General features: G+C 44.0%; 1 protein-coding gene across 1 annotated transcript in view; it reads right to left on the reverse strand.

Moving 5' to 3' along the window:
* EPDR1 (ependymin related 1) overlaps positions 1–897 on the reverse strand; it is a 32,478-nt gene extending 31,581 nt beyond the window's left edge. Inside the window, exon 1 of the mRNA XM_056113415.1 lies at positions 635–897. Coding sequence (XP_055969390.1) covers positions 635–858 — 224 coding nt within the window. The 5' untranslated portion in view covers positions 859–897. The remainder of the gene's footprint in view (positions 1–634) is intronic.
* Between the last annotated feature and the right edge of the window lie 14,559 nt (positions 898–15,456).

The raw sequence follows: 15,456 nt of genomic DNA on the forward strand, positions 1-15,456 counted from the left end.
GCACCAGGAGGTCCAGGCCAGGAATGACTCTTGAACTCTTACTCAGGAGTAAGCCTGGGGCACCATGGGGGGCGGGGGGGGGGATCCACCCACTCCCAAATATCAGGGGGTAAAATTTTTTTAAAAAGTCATAGTCTGATGTTTTTGAGCGGGTGAGGTTATATTTTTAACAAACTCCTCACGTTTTGACCAGTGTGGTCCTATCCCCTTAAAGAGCAAACCAGCCTTGCAGCTCCTCAGGCCCAGCGACACAGGCACCTTGGGCTGAAGGACACGGCCTAGACCTCCCAGCCGGACTCAGAGGCCTGCTGACCGGCCAGATACGGGTCTGTCCCAAGGGACCCGCGGCCGCCGGCTCACCAGGGCTGGGCATCCCTCAGGGCGGGGTTTCCCCTCACGCCCAACAGCCTGTGCCTACCTCTCCTCCCGCGCCCCCAGACCACGACCCCCAGACCCTGGCCCTGGCCGACCGGCGGCACTGGATGAGCGCCTTGCCCTCCTCCCGCGGCCCCGACCCCCCCAGACTCTGGCCCCTACTTCTGCCCGGACCCCGACCCACCGGCGGCATGGGATGAGCGCCTTCCCCTCCTCCAGCACCCCCAGACGCCCGACCCCGACCCCGACCCCGACCCACCGGCGGCACGGGATGAGCGCCTTCCTCTCCTCCAGCACCCGCACGCGTCTCTGCGGCCCGTCGTAGGACAGCAGCGCGCGGCTGCGGAGGCCGCTGTCGCGCTGGAACAGTACCCGGCGACCCTCCCACTGCTGCGGCGCCTGGCAGGGGCGCGGGGCAGCGCAGGCCGGGCCGCACAGGGCCAGCACCCACAGCCACAGGCCGGTCCGCAGCAGGCCTTCCATGGCCAGGCCACCCGGCCTCGGTCGGCGGGGCGGGCGCGGGAGCTCGCCGGTGCCGCCCGCCGCGCTCGGCCGCCGACAGGAAATGCGGTGGCAGAGGTGCCACCGGGCCCTCCGGCCTCCGCGCCTTAAAGGGCACGCGCAGGGACCCGGGATCTCCCTGCCAACTCCTAGGCGCCGCGGGTCAAGGACAGGTCTGAAAAGCAAGGTTGCTGCACCTGCCTCGGACCCGGTCAAGAACGTCACCTGCTTTCTCCAAATTAGAAAACGGGGAAGTGGGCATTGGTGATGCATGTGTTATGGTGCATGGAACCATCACTTAATGGTGCTGAGAATCACAAAACCTCAATAAAGAGTTTTTCATCAGGGGATAAGAGCAACAGTTACAGGGGGTAGGGCACTGCCTCGCAGAGGCCTACTGGGTTTCATCTCATCATCCCATATGGTCTCCTGAGCATCACCAGGTGTGATCCCTGATCACAGAAGCAGGAGTAAGCCTTGAGTACCAAGGGTGTGGCCCCCAAACCAAAAAAACTCCAAAGTAAACTCAAAGTGGATTTAAGACCTCAATATTAGACCAGAATCCATAAAATGCATGTAAAAAAACACTGGCAAATTTCTCAAAGAAATTGACTACCCAGTTTTCTTAGATGAGAAAATCATAAAGGGAAAGTCAAGAAAAACAAAAATAAACAAGAGGACAACATGAAATTAGAAAGCTGCACAGAGAAAGAAACTTGAACCACAGTAAACACCCTACCGAATGGGAGAAAATATTTGCATGCAATACATCAGATAAAGTACTAATATCCAAGACATGTAAAGTAAAAGTCAACAACAGCAAGATCCAAAGACCCCACCCACAAGTGTGGTGAGAAGATGAACATTTTTCCAATGAAGACACAGTCAATAGACATGGAAAAAAAGTGCTCATCACTCATTATTAGGGAAAAGCAAACCAAAACAACATTCAGATGTAGGATAACATTGGTTTGTTCTTTCTTTTCTGCCTCAAGGTGTTTAGGCTTAGTGGGTTATACTAATCACAGTGCTCCTGAGGCACTTCCATTCCTCTGTGCTTATTTTTAACCTTTCTCTGTGCTCTGCTTCCCCAGCTGGTTAATCACCCTTATACCCAAATCAGACTTCTGACTTGTAGGGTCAGATCCTTCTAAGGACTCTAGATTTTGTACATATAAGTAAAATATTGCTTTTCTAGCACAGCGGTAGGGCGTTCGCGTTACAAGCGGCCAACATGGCTGACCCGAGTTCGATTCCTCCGCCCCTCTCGGAGAGCCCGGCAAGCTACCGAGAGTATTCGATATGCCAAACACAGTAACAACAAAGTCTCCAATGGAGACGTTACTGGGCCCGCTCGAGCAAATCGACGATCAACGGGAGGGTCTTTACCTTACCTTTACCTCCTTCCCTTATATCCTTTGCAGAGTTTACTTTAGAGCAATGTTTTTTGTATAGACACAGGAAGACAGTTAATTCTATGCTTTTGTAACTTGGGAGTTAATTAAATCTGAATAATACTTACCCCTGGACATCTTCTCATATTTATTCAACTTAATACTTAGTTTCCCTTAGTTCCTAGCACCCCAGAAGTAGGGTCCCAACAAAGGGATTGGATGAACCCAGTGCAAGCTGTGAGCTACCCTGGTATCAAAACGGGACAGGCCAAGCACCATAATGTAAGTTAAGAGCACAGTTGTGGATGAATTTTGTAATGACCCAAAGAGAAGTAATTGGCTAAGAACGCTGTAGGGATTAGGAAAGACTAATCTGCCTAAGCACTGTAGTCTGGGATCTGCAAGATGTCGTCAGGAGAGCCACCCTACAAGCTTAATATATCTCTTACTGTGTCCATACAAAATACTAGAAAGATTATTAAGAAGTAAATAAATCTAAGATGATTGTTTATGGACTACGGAAATGAGAAGTATGTCCTTAGATGAAATTCCGTCCTTTAGCAAATCTCCTAGCAGGAAGAGATATTTGTCTGAGAAGAGCTTCCGGAGAAGGAAGGGTTTTACATATGTTCACTGTGCTTTCTGACCTAGGTGTGGTTGCTACCCCCAATGCTTGGAGGTTTATACTCTATACATAGTACTCTACACAGTAGAATACTATGCAGCTCTTATAAAAATAAAATCACGCAGTTTGTTGTGAAATGGATGGAACCAGTGAATATCACGCTGAGTGAAGTGAGTCAGTAGGAAGAATCTGATACAGAATGATCACTCACATGTGGAACTTAAAGCTACACAACAAGGGAGCAACAATGAGCCACAGGCAACACAACAGAAGAACTGGTCCACACAACAGAGTATATATGGGGGCAGTTGAAAGGAAGGGGAGATAGGGTCCTTGGGGAGAAAATGTGGGGCTGGAATTATATACACAGGAAAGCATCATTACCAATGTTTTAAATCACCGGAACCTCAATCAATTAGCAAAACTTTTAAAAAATGTGCCTGCTAAGGAAGCCAGCTGGGGAAAGGGGAAGGGACCTGAGGACATTGGTGAAGGGAAATTGACATTGGTGAAGGGACTTATCTTGGAACATTGTATGTCTGAACGTCTGTGAAAGACACAATTGTAAATCATAGTGCCTACATTTAAATATATATATAAATGTTATCCTTGGAAAGAATCAGTGAGCTAGAAGATCAGCTGCAACAAGCCAACAGGCAACAACTAACAGTGGCAAAGGACTTCAAAATAGCTCTATATAGAATCAGAATCCTAGGAGACGATTCCAAAAGAAACAACATTAGAATCATTGGACTACCAGAAGCTCAGGGAAACAATCCCAATGAAAAAACCATGGTTAAACAAATCATCGCCGAAAAATTCCCAGAGCTCCACAATGCTGCCGTTCAGATTCAAGAAGCCCGAAGGGTGCCAGCTAAAAGAGATCCTAACAAAAACAGTCCAAGACATATTATAGTTAGAATGATTGATGCTGCTGATAGAGACACAATACTGCAAGCAGCAAGGGCAAAGAAGGAAATCACATACAAAGGAGCACCCCTTAGATTCACAGCAGACCTATCAGAGAAAACCCTACAAGCCCGAAGGAAGTGGCAAGATATAGTGAAAAAAACTCACCAAAATGAGTGCTTCACCAAGAGTACTCTATCCAGCTATACACTCATTCAAAATTGAAGGAATGGTACACTATTTTCTAGATAAACAGCAGCTCAGGAACTTTATAGACTCAAAAACCAAATCTAAAACAAGGCCTAAAGGGGCTACTATAAGACAAGACAAACCCTACAACCACAACACACCCGCACAGAAAGATGACACAAAACCCCATAACAATAATCTCTCTCAATGTCAATGGTCAAAATTCACCAATTAAAAGACACAGAGTGGCAAAATGAATACAGAGACAGAACCCAACATTCCGCTGCCTACAAGAAACTCATCTCAACAGTCAGAGCAAACACAGACTCAAAGTCAAGGATGGAAAACAATCCTGCAAGCAAAGAGCTCCCTCAAAAAAGCTGGGGTGGCCATACTAGTATCCGACAACATTAATTTCACCTTGAAAAAGATTAGAAAAGACAGTGAAGGCTATTTTCTCTTCATCAAAGGATACATACAACAGGAAGAAATCACACTCTTAAATGTATATGCACCTAATGAGGGAACAGCTAAATATTTAAAACAACTGCTAACAGATTTTAAGGAGGACATTGCTAGCAACACAATAGTACTTGGAGACTTCAACATCGCCTTATCACCTCTGGATAGATCAACAAGAACAAAACCCAACAAGGAATCATTGGCTTTGAAAGAATAAATAGAATAGAAAGGGCTTATAGACCTATACAGGGCTTTACACCCCAAAAAGAAAGAATACACATTCTTCTCCAGTGCGCATGGAACATTTTCCAAAATAGACCATGTGCTAGGCCACAAAACATACCTTAACAGAATCAGGAAGATAGAAAGAGTATCAACCATCTTTTCAGACCATGATTCACTGAGGATAGAAGTGAATCACACACAGACACGGAGAACCAAATCAAACACCTGGAAATTAAACAACTCAATGCTGAACAACGAGTGGGTCAGGAACAAAGTCAAGAACAAAATCAAAAAATACCTGGAAACAAATGAGAATGAAGACACGAGCTATCAGAACCTATGGGATGCAGCGAAAGCCGTATAAAGGGGAAAATTTATAGCTCTTCAAGCATATCTTAGGTCTGTAGAAATGATGCACAGAAACAACTTGACCTCACAGCTCAAGATATTAGAAAAGGATCAACAGAAAGAGCCTAAATCTGGCAGAAGGAAAGAGATCATAAAACTTAGAGCAGAAATCAATGACATGAAAACCAAAGAAACAATCTGAAAGATCAATGAAACCAAGAGCTGGTTCTTCGAGAAAATAAACAAGATAGGTAAGCCACTAGCAACACTCACAAAGAAACAGAGAGAGAGAGCCCTAATAAACCGAATCAGAAATGAGAAGGGGGATATCACAACAGAAACCAAGGAAATCCAAAAGATCATCAGAGACTACTTTGAAAGTCTGTATGCCACGAAACAAGAGAACCTAGAAGAAATGGATTAGTTCCTGGATTCCTATAATCTCCCAAAGCTGAATCAAGAGGATCAAGAGTTTCTGAATAGACCTATTAACATCAACGAAATTGAAACTGTAATCAAAAGTCTTCCCAAAAACAAAAGCCCAGGTCCAGATGGATTCACTAGCGAATTTTTCCAAACATCTAAAGAGGAACTACTGCCAGTCCTTCTCAAGCTTTTCCAGGAAATTGAAAAAACATAAACTCTCCCAAACAGTTTCTATGAAGCCCATATCTCTCTAATACCAAAAGGAAACAAAGACACCAGGAGAAAAGAAAACTACAGGGGAATATCCCTGATGAACATGGATGCGAAGATTCTCAAGAAAATACTAGCATATAGAATTCAACTACTTATCAAAAAGATCATACACCATGACCAAGTAGGCTTCATCCCAGGGATGCAAGGCTGGTTTAACACTCGGAAATCAATCAACATAATCCATCATATCAACAAAAGAAAAGATAAAAATCATATGATCATATTAATAGATGCAGAGAAAGCATTTGACAAGATCCAACACCCGTTCATGATGAAAACCCTAGCCAAAATGGGAATAGAGTGGACTTTCCTCAATATAGTTAAAGCCATCTACCACAAGCCTACAGCAAGCATCATTCTCAATGGAGAAAAACTGAGAGCCTTCCCCCTAAGATCAGGGACGAGACAAGGATGTCCACTCTCTCCACTGCTGTTCAATATAGTACTGGAAGTACTATAGTACTTGCAATAGCAATTAGGCAAGAAAAAGATATTAAGGGCATCCAGGTAGGAAAGGAAGAAATCAAGCTCCCACTATTCGCAGACGATATGATACTATACTTAGAGAACCCTAAAACCTCTACCAAGAAACTCCTAGAAACGATAGGCTTGTATAGTAATGTTGCAGGTGATAAAATCAATACCCAAAATCCATGGCTTTCCTATATGCAAATAGTGAAAGAGAAGAAAGTGACATGAAGAAAACAATCCCATTTACAATTGTGCCCCAGAAAATCAAAAACCTAGGAATCAGCTTAACTTAGGAAGTAAAGGATCTGTACAAAGAAAACTACAAAACACTACTTCAGGAAATAAAAGAGAATATGAGGAAATGGGAAAAATATGCCTTGTTCATGGATGGGGAGAATTAATATTGTCAAAATGGCAATACTTCTCAAAGCACTGTATAAATTCAATGCGATCTCTATTAGGATACCCATGACATTCTTCAAAGAAATGGAGCAAACCCTCCTGAAATTTATATGAAACAATAAGCCCCCATGAATAGTTAAAGCAATTCTTGGGGAAAAGAAAATGGGAGGAATCAACCTGCCTAACTTCACGCTCTATTACAAAGCAATAATAATTAAAACAGCATGGTACTGGAACAAAGGCAAAGCTGTAGACCAATGGAACAGGGTTGAATATACAGACATCTCCCAAGCATTTGAGCATCTAATCTTCTATAAGGGGGCAAGAAAAGTGAAGTGGAGCAGAGAAAGCTTCTTTAACAAATTGTGCTGGCAAAACTGGATGGCTACATGCAAAAAAGTGGGCTCAGATCTTTGCCTAACTCCATGTACAAAAGTAAGATCAAAGTGGATTAAAGACCTCAACATCAGACCGGAATCCATAAGGTATATTGAGGAAAAAGTTGGCAAAACCCTCCATGACATAGAAGCTAATGGTATCTTCAAAGATGTCAAGACACTGGCCAAGCAAGTAAAAACATAGATAGACAAATGGGACTATCTTAAACTAAGAAGCTTCTGCACCACCAAAGAAACAGTGACCAAAATACAAAGACAGTCTACAGAATGGGAAAGGATATTCGCCAAATACACATCCGACAAAGGGTTGATATCAAGGATATACAAGTACTGGTTGAACTCCACAAAAAGAAAACATCCAACCCCTTCAAAAAATGGGGAGATGAAATGAATAGAAACTTTCACAAAGAAGAAATCCGAATGGCTAAAAGGCACATTAGAAAATGCTCCACATCATTAATCATCAGGGAGATGCAGATCAAAAACACAATGAGATATCATTTCACACCACAGAGACTGGCTCATATCCACAAGAACAAAAGCAACCGGTGCTGGCGCAGATGTGGCGAGAAAGGGACCCTCCTTCACTGTTGGTGGTAATCCCGACTGGTTCAGCCCTTTTGGAAAACAGTATGGACGATTCTCAAAAAATTAGAAATTGAGATACAGCTGAAGAGAAGGGCCACATGGAGCGCGGGATCCACAGCTCCTGGAGGAAAAAAAAAAACAGGTTCCAAAAAGAGCCGAGATCATCGGGAAGTCCCAGATGGGGTAGGTACTGCATCCCGCCTCTCCCAGATGGAACCCCGGTGACCAGAAGCCTCTACAAGCACAGCTCGAGTATGCGGGAACTAGGACTTTTTCTCAAAACCGCACGGCCACATAAGCGGCCGCGTGACATCTCTCTATATACAAAGTGATCAATGGGAAGTAAACCACTCAACGTTTCTCCCTGAAAATCAGAGTTAAGTTTGGAGCACAGCCACAGCCCCAGAAACACAAGGACTTAATGCAGAACCCAGCAGCTTGGAGCAGAAAAGTGAACGGACTATGCGTTAATCCAGGCCATCATGTCTACCCGGAGGGGAAAGGGTGTTGCCCCATTCGCCCTCTCTTCTCTGGAAAGAAGGATGGCGGCCTCATGGGAGCCTTGTGGACAGCAGGTATGAGCCGGGGGTGTGGGGGCGACTAAAACCTCATGGGAAGGGGGGCGTTCCGGTCCGCCCTTCACACCCTACTGAGGTCACCAGTTGCCCCCCACGAGCGGCTCTCCAGCATGGCCACAGCCCCAGAAGCACAAGGACTTAATGCAGAACTCAGCAGCTTGGAGCAGAAAAGTGAACGGACTATGCGTTAATCCAGGCCATCAAGTCTGCCGGAGGGGAAAGGGTGTTGCCCCATTCGCCATCTCCTCTCTGGAAAGAAGGATGGCGGCTGCATGGGAGCCTTGTGGACAGCAGGTATGAACCGGGCGTGTGGGGGCAACTAAAATCTCATGGGAAGGGGGGCGTTCCGGTCCGTCCTTCACTCCCTACCAAGGTCACCAGTTGCCCCCCACGAGCAGCTCTCCAGCACGGCCACAGCCCCAGAAGCACAAGGACTTAATGCAGAACCCAGCAGCTTGGAGCAGAAAAGTGAACGGACTATGCGTTAATCCAGGCCATCATGTCTGTCCGGAGGGGAAAGGGTGTTGCCCCATTCGCCCTCTCCTCTCTGGAAACAAAGATGGCGGCCGCATGGGAGCCTTGTGGACAGCAGGTATGAGCCGGGGGTGTGGAGGCGACTAAAAGCCTCATGGGAAGGGGGTCGTTTCGGTCCGCCCTTCACGCCCTACCGAGGCCACCAGTTGCCCCCCACGAGCGGCTCTCTGGCACAGCCACGACTCCAGAGCACAGAAACCAATTTCTGAACTATCTGACTTTCAGTAGAAATACTTCCAGGGTCAATAAGTAAAATAGCAGAAATCCAAAACCAACATTTAATTCTTGAACCCAGCTGTAGAAAGCAAATCACTCACAATGCTTTTTCAGCATGTCTGATTTGGTGGGGGGAGTAAACTCTAAATAATAGTGGTGAATCTTTTATTGAAACAATGAATCTAATCAAAGCAGATAGAGTGTTAACTAGAATTCATCTGCCTCACAGGGACTGGGAGGGGTGGGGGGTGGGGCTTAATTGGGGTTCTTCATGGTAAAAAATAAGTATTGGTAAAGGGAAATGTGTTTGATATTTGCATGACTGAGATCTAAACCTGAAAGCTTTGTAACCTTTCACACAGTGATTCAATAAATAAATTTTTAAAAAAATTAGAAATTGAGCTCCCATTTGACCCAGCAATACCACTCCTGGGAATTTATCCCAGAGAGGCAAAAAAGTTAGTCGAAGTGACATTCATTGCAGCACTCTTTACAATAGCCAGAATCTGGAAAAGACCTGAGTGCCCGAGAACAGATGACTGGTTAAGAAACTTTGGTACATATACACAATGGAGTACTATGTAGCTGTTAGAAAAGACGAAATCATAAAATTTACATACAAGTGGTACTACATGGAACGTATCATGTTAAGTGAAATGACTCAGAAAGAAAGGGATAGACATAGAAAGACTGCATTCATCTGCGGAACATAAAGTAACAAAATAGGAGACCAACACTCAAGAATGGCCGAGATTAGTACCAGGAATTTTACTGCATGACTTGGAGGCCAACCACACATGCTAGGGGAAAACTGAGCTCAGATAGAGAAGGGAACACCAAATAAAGGTGTTGGGAGGATCCTCCCAGGATGGGAGAAGCATGCTGAAATTGGACTATAGACCAAATATTATTGTCACCCATTGCCTCTTTTGCAAAGCACAACACCCAATAAGAGAGAACAAAAGGGAATGCCCTGTCACAGAGGCAGAGTGGGATGTGGGTGATGGGGAGTGGGAGGGATGCTGGGATCTGTTGTGGTCGGAAGTGGGCACTGGTGGAGGGATGGGCGTCTGATCATTGTGTAATTGAAACCCAAGCACAAAAATTTGTAAGTCTACAACTGTACCTCATATGTCTCACTAATAAAAAAATAAATAAAATAAAAAAATTTAAAAAATGTTATCCTTCCAAACTATAGATATAGATCAAAAGTCTAATGCATATATTTTATATACAGGATGCTTGGATTCAATCCCCTATACTACGTGGACTCTCTCAAGCACCATGATGACAAAACACAGAGCACTGTATCCCGAAGTCATCACAGGAAGAGGTCCATAAGCAGCAAAACATCGCTGTCCTTCAAGATCTCTGTTGCATGGGCTGCAGCCTCTTCTCCCCCTGTATTTGAAAACGCAGTAGTGTTTTCCCACGTGATGGCCACCCTTCAGTTTATGATGGAGAATGAATAAGGACATAATCCATTTCTCCAGTAGAATAAATCTATTGCTCATGATGACTATTTTTCTCTCATGTGAACTAAAATAAGTATATTTCCTATATACAAAATAGGTATATAGATGTATATGTGACAGATAGGTATATGCATACATATAAACAAATTGTAAAATATGATGCTAAAATATTTAAGAAGAGTACATACAAAATTTTAGACATAGTAACCCTACTAGAATAATGATGCCCTAATATTTACTTCTTTCTATGCGATAGTTTTGTGTTGAAGGCATACTGAGTGTGGTCAGTGACTACTCTTGGCCCTGTACTTGGGGATCACACTTGGTGGTGCTCAGTGGATTGATATGGTGCTAGAGATTGAACCTGGGTTGACTGAGAGCAAGGCAAGCACCTCATCTGCTGTACTATCTCTCCAACAAGAAAAGTTTAACTTTTCACTTTTTGTTTGTTTGGTTTTTGACTCACAACTGACTGTGCTCAGAAATAACTCTGACTCTGTGCTTAAGAGTCACTCCTCTTGGGCTCATCTTCATGTGCAGTGCCAAGGATCAGACCTGGTATGACCGGGTGCAAAGCAAGCGCCTTAAACACTGCAATCTCTCCACCACTGAAAATGTTGAGTTTGGGTCGGAGAGCACACCCTGTAGTGCTCAGTTTTTACTCCTGGGTCTGTGCTCAGGAATCACTCCTGGCAGGGCCTGGGGGTGCCCAGGATTGAAGATAGATTGGCCACATGCAAGAGAAGCACCATATTCACTGCTCAGTACCCAGAAAAATTGGATTTTAATGGGAACTTTTTTTAAAATATTGTGAAAATATTTCTGTTTTGGCTCTGAGAAAGAGAGGAAGAGGAAGAAAAAGAGGAGGAGGAGATAAATATTCAAAATCACAGAATAAGGAGGTGGTAATTCACTCAGAATTTTGTTTTATGAAAAACAGTTATATATAAAATATATATCATATTTAACTCTGTCACTGTCACTGTCCTCCCGTTGTTCACTGATTTTCTCAAGCGGACGCCAGTAATATCTCCATTGTGAGACTTGTTATTACTTTTGAAAAATTGATTATGTACCCCTCAACATATAATAACATTTTAAACTGTGTAGAACTATGAACTAGGTGACATTTTCTGTAAGTTAAATTTCACAGTTGAACATTATATGTATATGTGTGTATACACACACACACCCGAGTGTGTGTATGTATTCAATAATAATACTTTTATGACCTCAGAACACTATATGCTATTAAATGATACTTTAATACCATTTCCCAAGCACTAATCATTTAGTTTAGACATAGCACTGTAGCACTGTCCTCCTGTTGTTCATTGATTTGTTTGAACGGGCACCAGTAACATCTCCATTGTGAGACTTGTTGTTACTGTTTTTGGCATATTGAATATGCCATGGGTATCTTGCCAGGCTCTGCCATGCAGACGGGATACTCTTGGTAGCTTGTTGGACTCTCCAAGAGGAATGGAGGAATCGAACCCAGGTCAGCCACGTGCAAGGCAAATGCCCTACCTGCCGTGCTATCACTCCAGCCACTAGTTTAGACATACATTTTTAAATGTATGTAGCCTATACATACATTTAAAAGTAGTTTATTAACCAATGCTTTGGTGTTTCATACCTTGTGACCCCTAATACACTCAAAACTGTTGTGTAGTATTCTGCAACGATAATATAAGGAGTTTGATATGATTGTACAACTAGGATAGAAACCTCAATAAAAACAATGAACTAATTTTAAATACATTTACATTTTTAAAAGAAAATGTGTCTACTGTATGGAGTTTGAGTATGAGGATTAGCATAATTATGTATCAAATCACTCAGGGTCTTGAAAGCCATTTAAGGGACTTCTGATTTTATGAAGGCTCGTGGAGCCAGGGATAGATTTATAATGAGGGCAGAGCATAATCAGCTCTCTACCTTAGGACACTCACTCCTGTGTCCTGATGGAGAACGGTGAGGACAGTCAATAGCCAGGAGAGGAACGGGAGGATGCTGGTCTAGTTCTGACAGGAAATGCTGACATGCTGATTGGATGGGGGATGGAGGGTGGGAAATGAGAAGGGAAAAGCAGACTTGGAAACTAGTAGAAAGGGATTTCAGAGGGACAGAATGGGCCTGGGAGTCCAGTTCTAAGTGAAGGAACGTTGATTCAGTTCATGATTGATTGCATTTGAAACGACTGCAATGTGGAACTGGAGACACCCCAGGGTTAAGCTGGATACACATTCCCAGAGTTAGCAGGACTGTAATCAGATTTGGAACCCAGTGGCATCTGGATGGCTGTTCAAACCAGAGAAGTACAGCTGTTCTCTCCCTATAGTGATCTTGTACTCCAGAGCACAGCTGTTAAAATAGAGAGGAACTTTTGTTTGCCACCATGGGGTAGAATGTGAATTTCAAAGAGAAAAAGCATGGGCATGTGGGACTGAAGCATTCTGTGGCTGAGAATCATTCCTCTGGCCAGCCCATGGTGATGAATGGACGAAGGACCAGGAGAATGAAGAAATAGGCTTGGGCCCCAGGCTGGTCTGAGGTCAGTATATTTCTCTCTCCTCCCCAAGATAGTCCAATCTCTCCCTTTACAGCACAATTATAGTGGTAGGTTTGGTTAGAGTTCCAGTTATCACAGTTCCCTCATCCTAGTCTCCTTGTAGACCTCAAAGTCCTCTACCTTTCTTACCCCTTACAGCATAGTTATATAGAAATCATGAAGGGTGGAGGTACACATAGGTGGAGTTGAACATTGTCATAACAACAAACAGAGGTAAAGTCACTCCTTCAGGGAAAGTTCTAGGGAATTAACTCAAAGACAAAATCTCATCTGAGGGCTCTGCACTTCAGATTACTAAATTACCAGGAGATCCACTCAAGGGCGGGATTCCATCTAGGGCATATTGCTTTATCCTTTCCTCAGCTAGGAATCATTTAAACAATTATAGTAAATATACTTATTATATTACAAAATCCCCTACCCCTGCGCCAGGCTGTCTTCATCAGGGCACTTCGGAGGGGAGCGGATTGAGTTTCCCTGTCCCAAACAGAGCCCCAGCAGCCGAAAACCTCCAGAACCCAGCCACAGCCATGCTCAAGGCCACTCTCCACACACTCAGACGAGCCTCAGGCATGAAGCAATTGACCGAGGAACCCAGGTTTGTGGGACCCATGATTGAGATCTCCAAGCCTGCTGGGATCTGGACTGAGCCTACTGCACCCAGATCCCCAGTTTTCCAGTAGCTTGGCAGTCAGACCCACCAACCTCCTCCTCCCCCACACACACACCATGTAATCTCATCAACAGCCAATCTCATCTCCATCCCTCTCGGAGAGCCCGGCAAGCTACTGAGAGTATTCTGCTCATACAGCAGAGCCTGGCAAGCTACCTGTGATGTATTCAATATGCCAAAAAAACAATAACAATAATGGGTCTTATTCCTCTTACTCTGAAAGAGCCCCCAATACGCCATTGGGCAACACTATCATGCGACAGGGACAAACAGAGACGTTACTGGAGCAAATCAATGCAAATCAATGAAGAATGGGATGACAAGTGACAAGTGACATACTTCTTATATTTTTAGTCATTTAAGAACACAGTAAGAGATATATTAAGCTTAAAAGTTGGCTTTTCCTGGGCACATCTCGCTATATCTCCCAGATTACAGTCCTTAGGCTAGGTTCGTCTTTCCTAAGCCCCGCAGGGTCCTTATTCAGTTACTGCTTTTTGGGTTATGACAGAATTTGTCCATGACCATGCTTTTAAGCATGGAACTTATACTTTTGGTGCTTAGCTTGTCCCCTTTTGATGCCAGGGTAGCTTACAGTTTGCCCTGGGTCCATCCAGTCCCTTCGTTGGGACCCTGCTTTTGGAAACGGCAACTGAGGCCTAAATCAAGTAAATATGGATGGATGTCCAGGAGTAAATATTTGGAGTCAATTAACTTCCATGTTATAAAAGCATAACATGAACTGTCTTCTTATGTCTATACAAAAAAGGGACATTGCTAAACCATGCAAGTGACATAAAGGAAAGAGAAAAGCAATATAGAATTATTAGTGCTTTATGGAATTGGTGTGCCTCAGGGACACTGTTGTGGGAGTAGCTCAATAAAACTAAGTTCCCTTCAGGAGGAACAAGGACAACCCAATGTTATCCACCGTAGAAAAAGGTCAGTTGACACTGTCATCTAATGAAAGAAAGCCACCATGCTAGAGAACCTTGTGCCAATGTCCCAGTGCCTTAGCAGGGAAGACATGAAGTCCCAGAGAGATGTTGAAAGAAAGAGAAGGAGTTGGTGATAGAGTCTGAGGGAACCCTAGATGTGTCAAAGATGAACAGAGAAGCAGCCATCACTTGAAACCAAATGGAAGCCAGCAGAGAGACCACGGACCAGGGGGACTTAGTTTCATGAACTTTGGACAAATCGGTGTCAAGTATAGGTTAATTGAGCAAGATCCAAATTAATGTGATTTTTACCTTCTTTAGTTAAACAAATGCAGCAGGTTCTAACTGGATACGGAGGGTGAGCCCTTGTCACACCTGCCCTCCTCATAGGACACAAGAGAAGGCCAGGAAATCTGTCTCTTGGAGCTTCATAGGAGCTCCACTTAGAAATCACAGCTAATAAGCCCCCGCCATTGAATGTATACTGTTTGAGACACCATCTGGCTATGGCCTTTGTTCACTAGCCCGGTGCAGCATCTTTGGTGCTTGAGATCTGGTTTTTGTTGTTGGTTTGTTGGTTGGTTGGTTGGTTGGTTGGGAGCCATACCACACAGGGTCTTGCCTGCTGTGCTAACTCTCCAGCTCCTCGAGACCTGATTTATGAAAGACTGTACTTCCTCTGTAAATGGCCCTTGCTGGATATCGATGCACTGGGCTTACCCTAAATAGAACTGGGTTCCTTGAGTGAATCCTAAAATGTTGGTTTTATTTATCAGTTTTCCATCACTGTCACTGTCCTCCCGTTGTTCATTGATTTGTTCGAGCAGGTTCATCATGAGACTTGTTGTTACTGTGCTTGATATATCGAATACATCACGGGT

Source organism: Sorex fumeus, unplaced genomic scaffold (genome assembly GCF_029834395.1).
Source record: "Sorex fumeus unplaced genomic scaffold, SorFum_2.1 ptg000020l, whole genome shotgun sequence".
In the NCBI taxonomy this organism is placed as follows: domain Eukaryota; kingdom Metazoa; phylum Chordata; class Mammalia; order Eulipotyphla; family Soricidae; genus Sorex; species Sorex fumeus.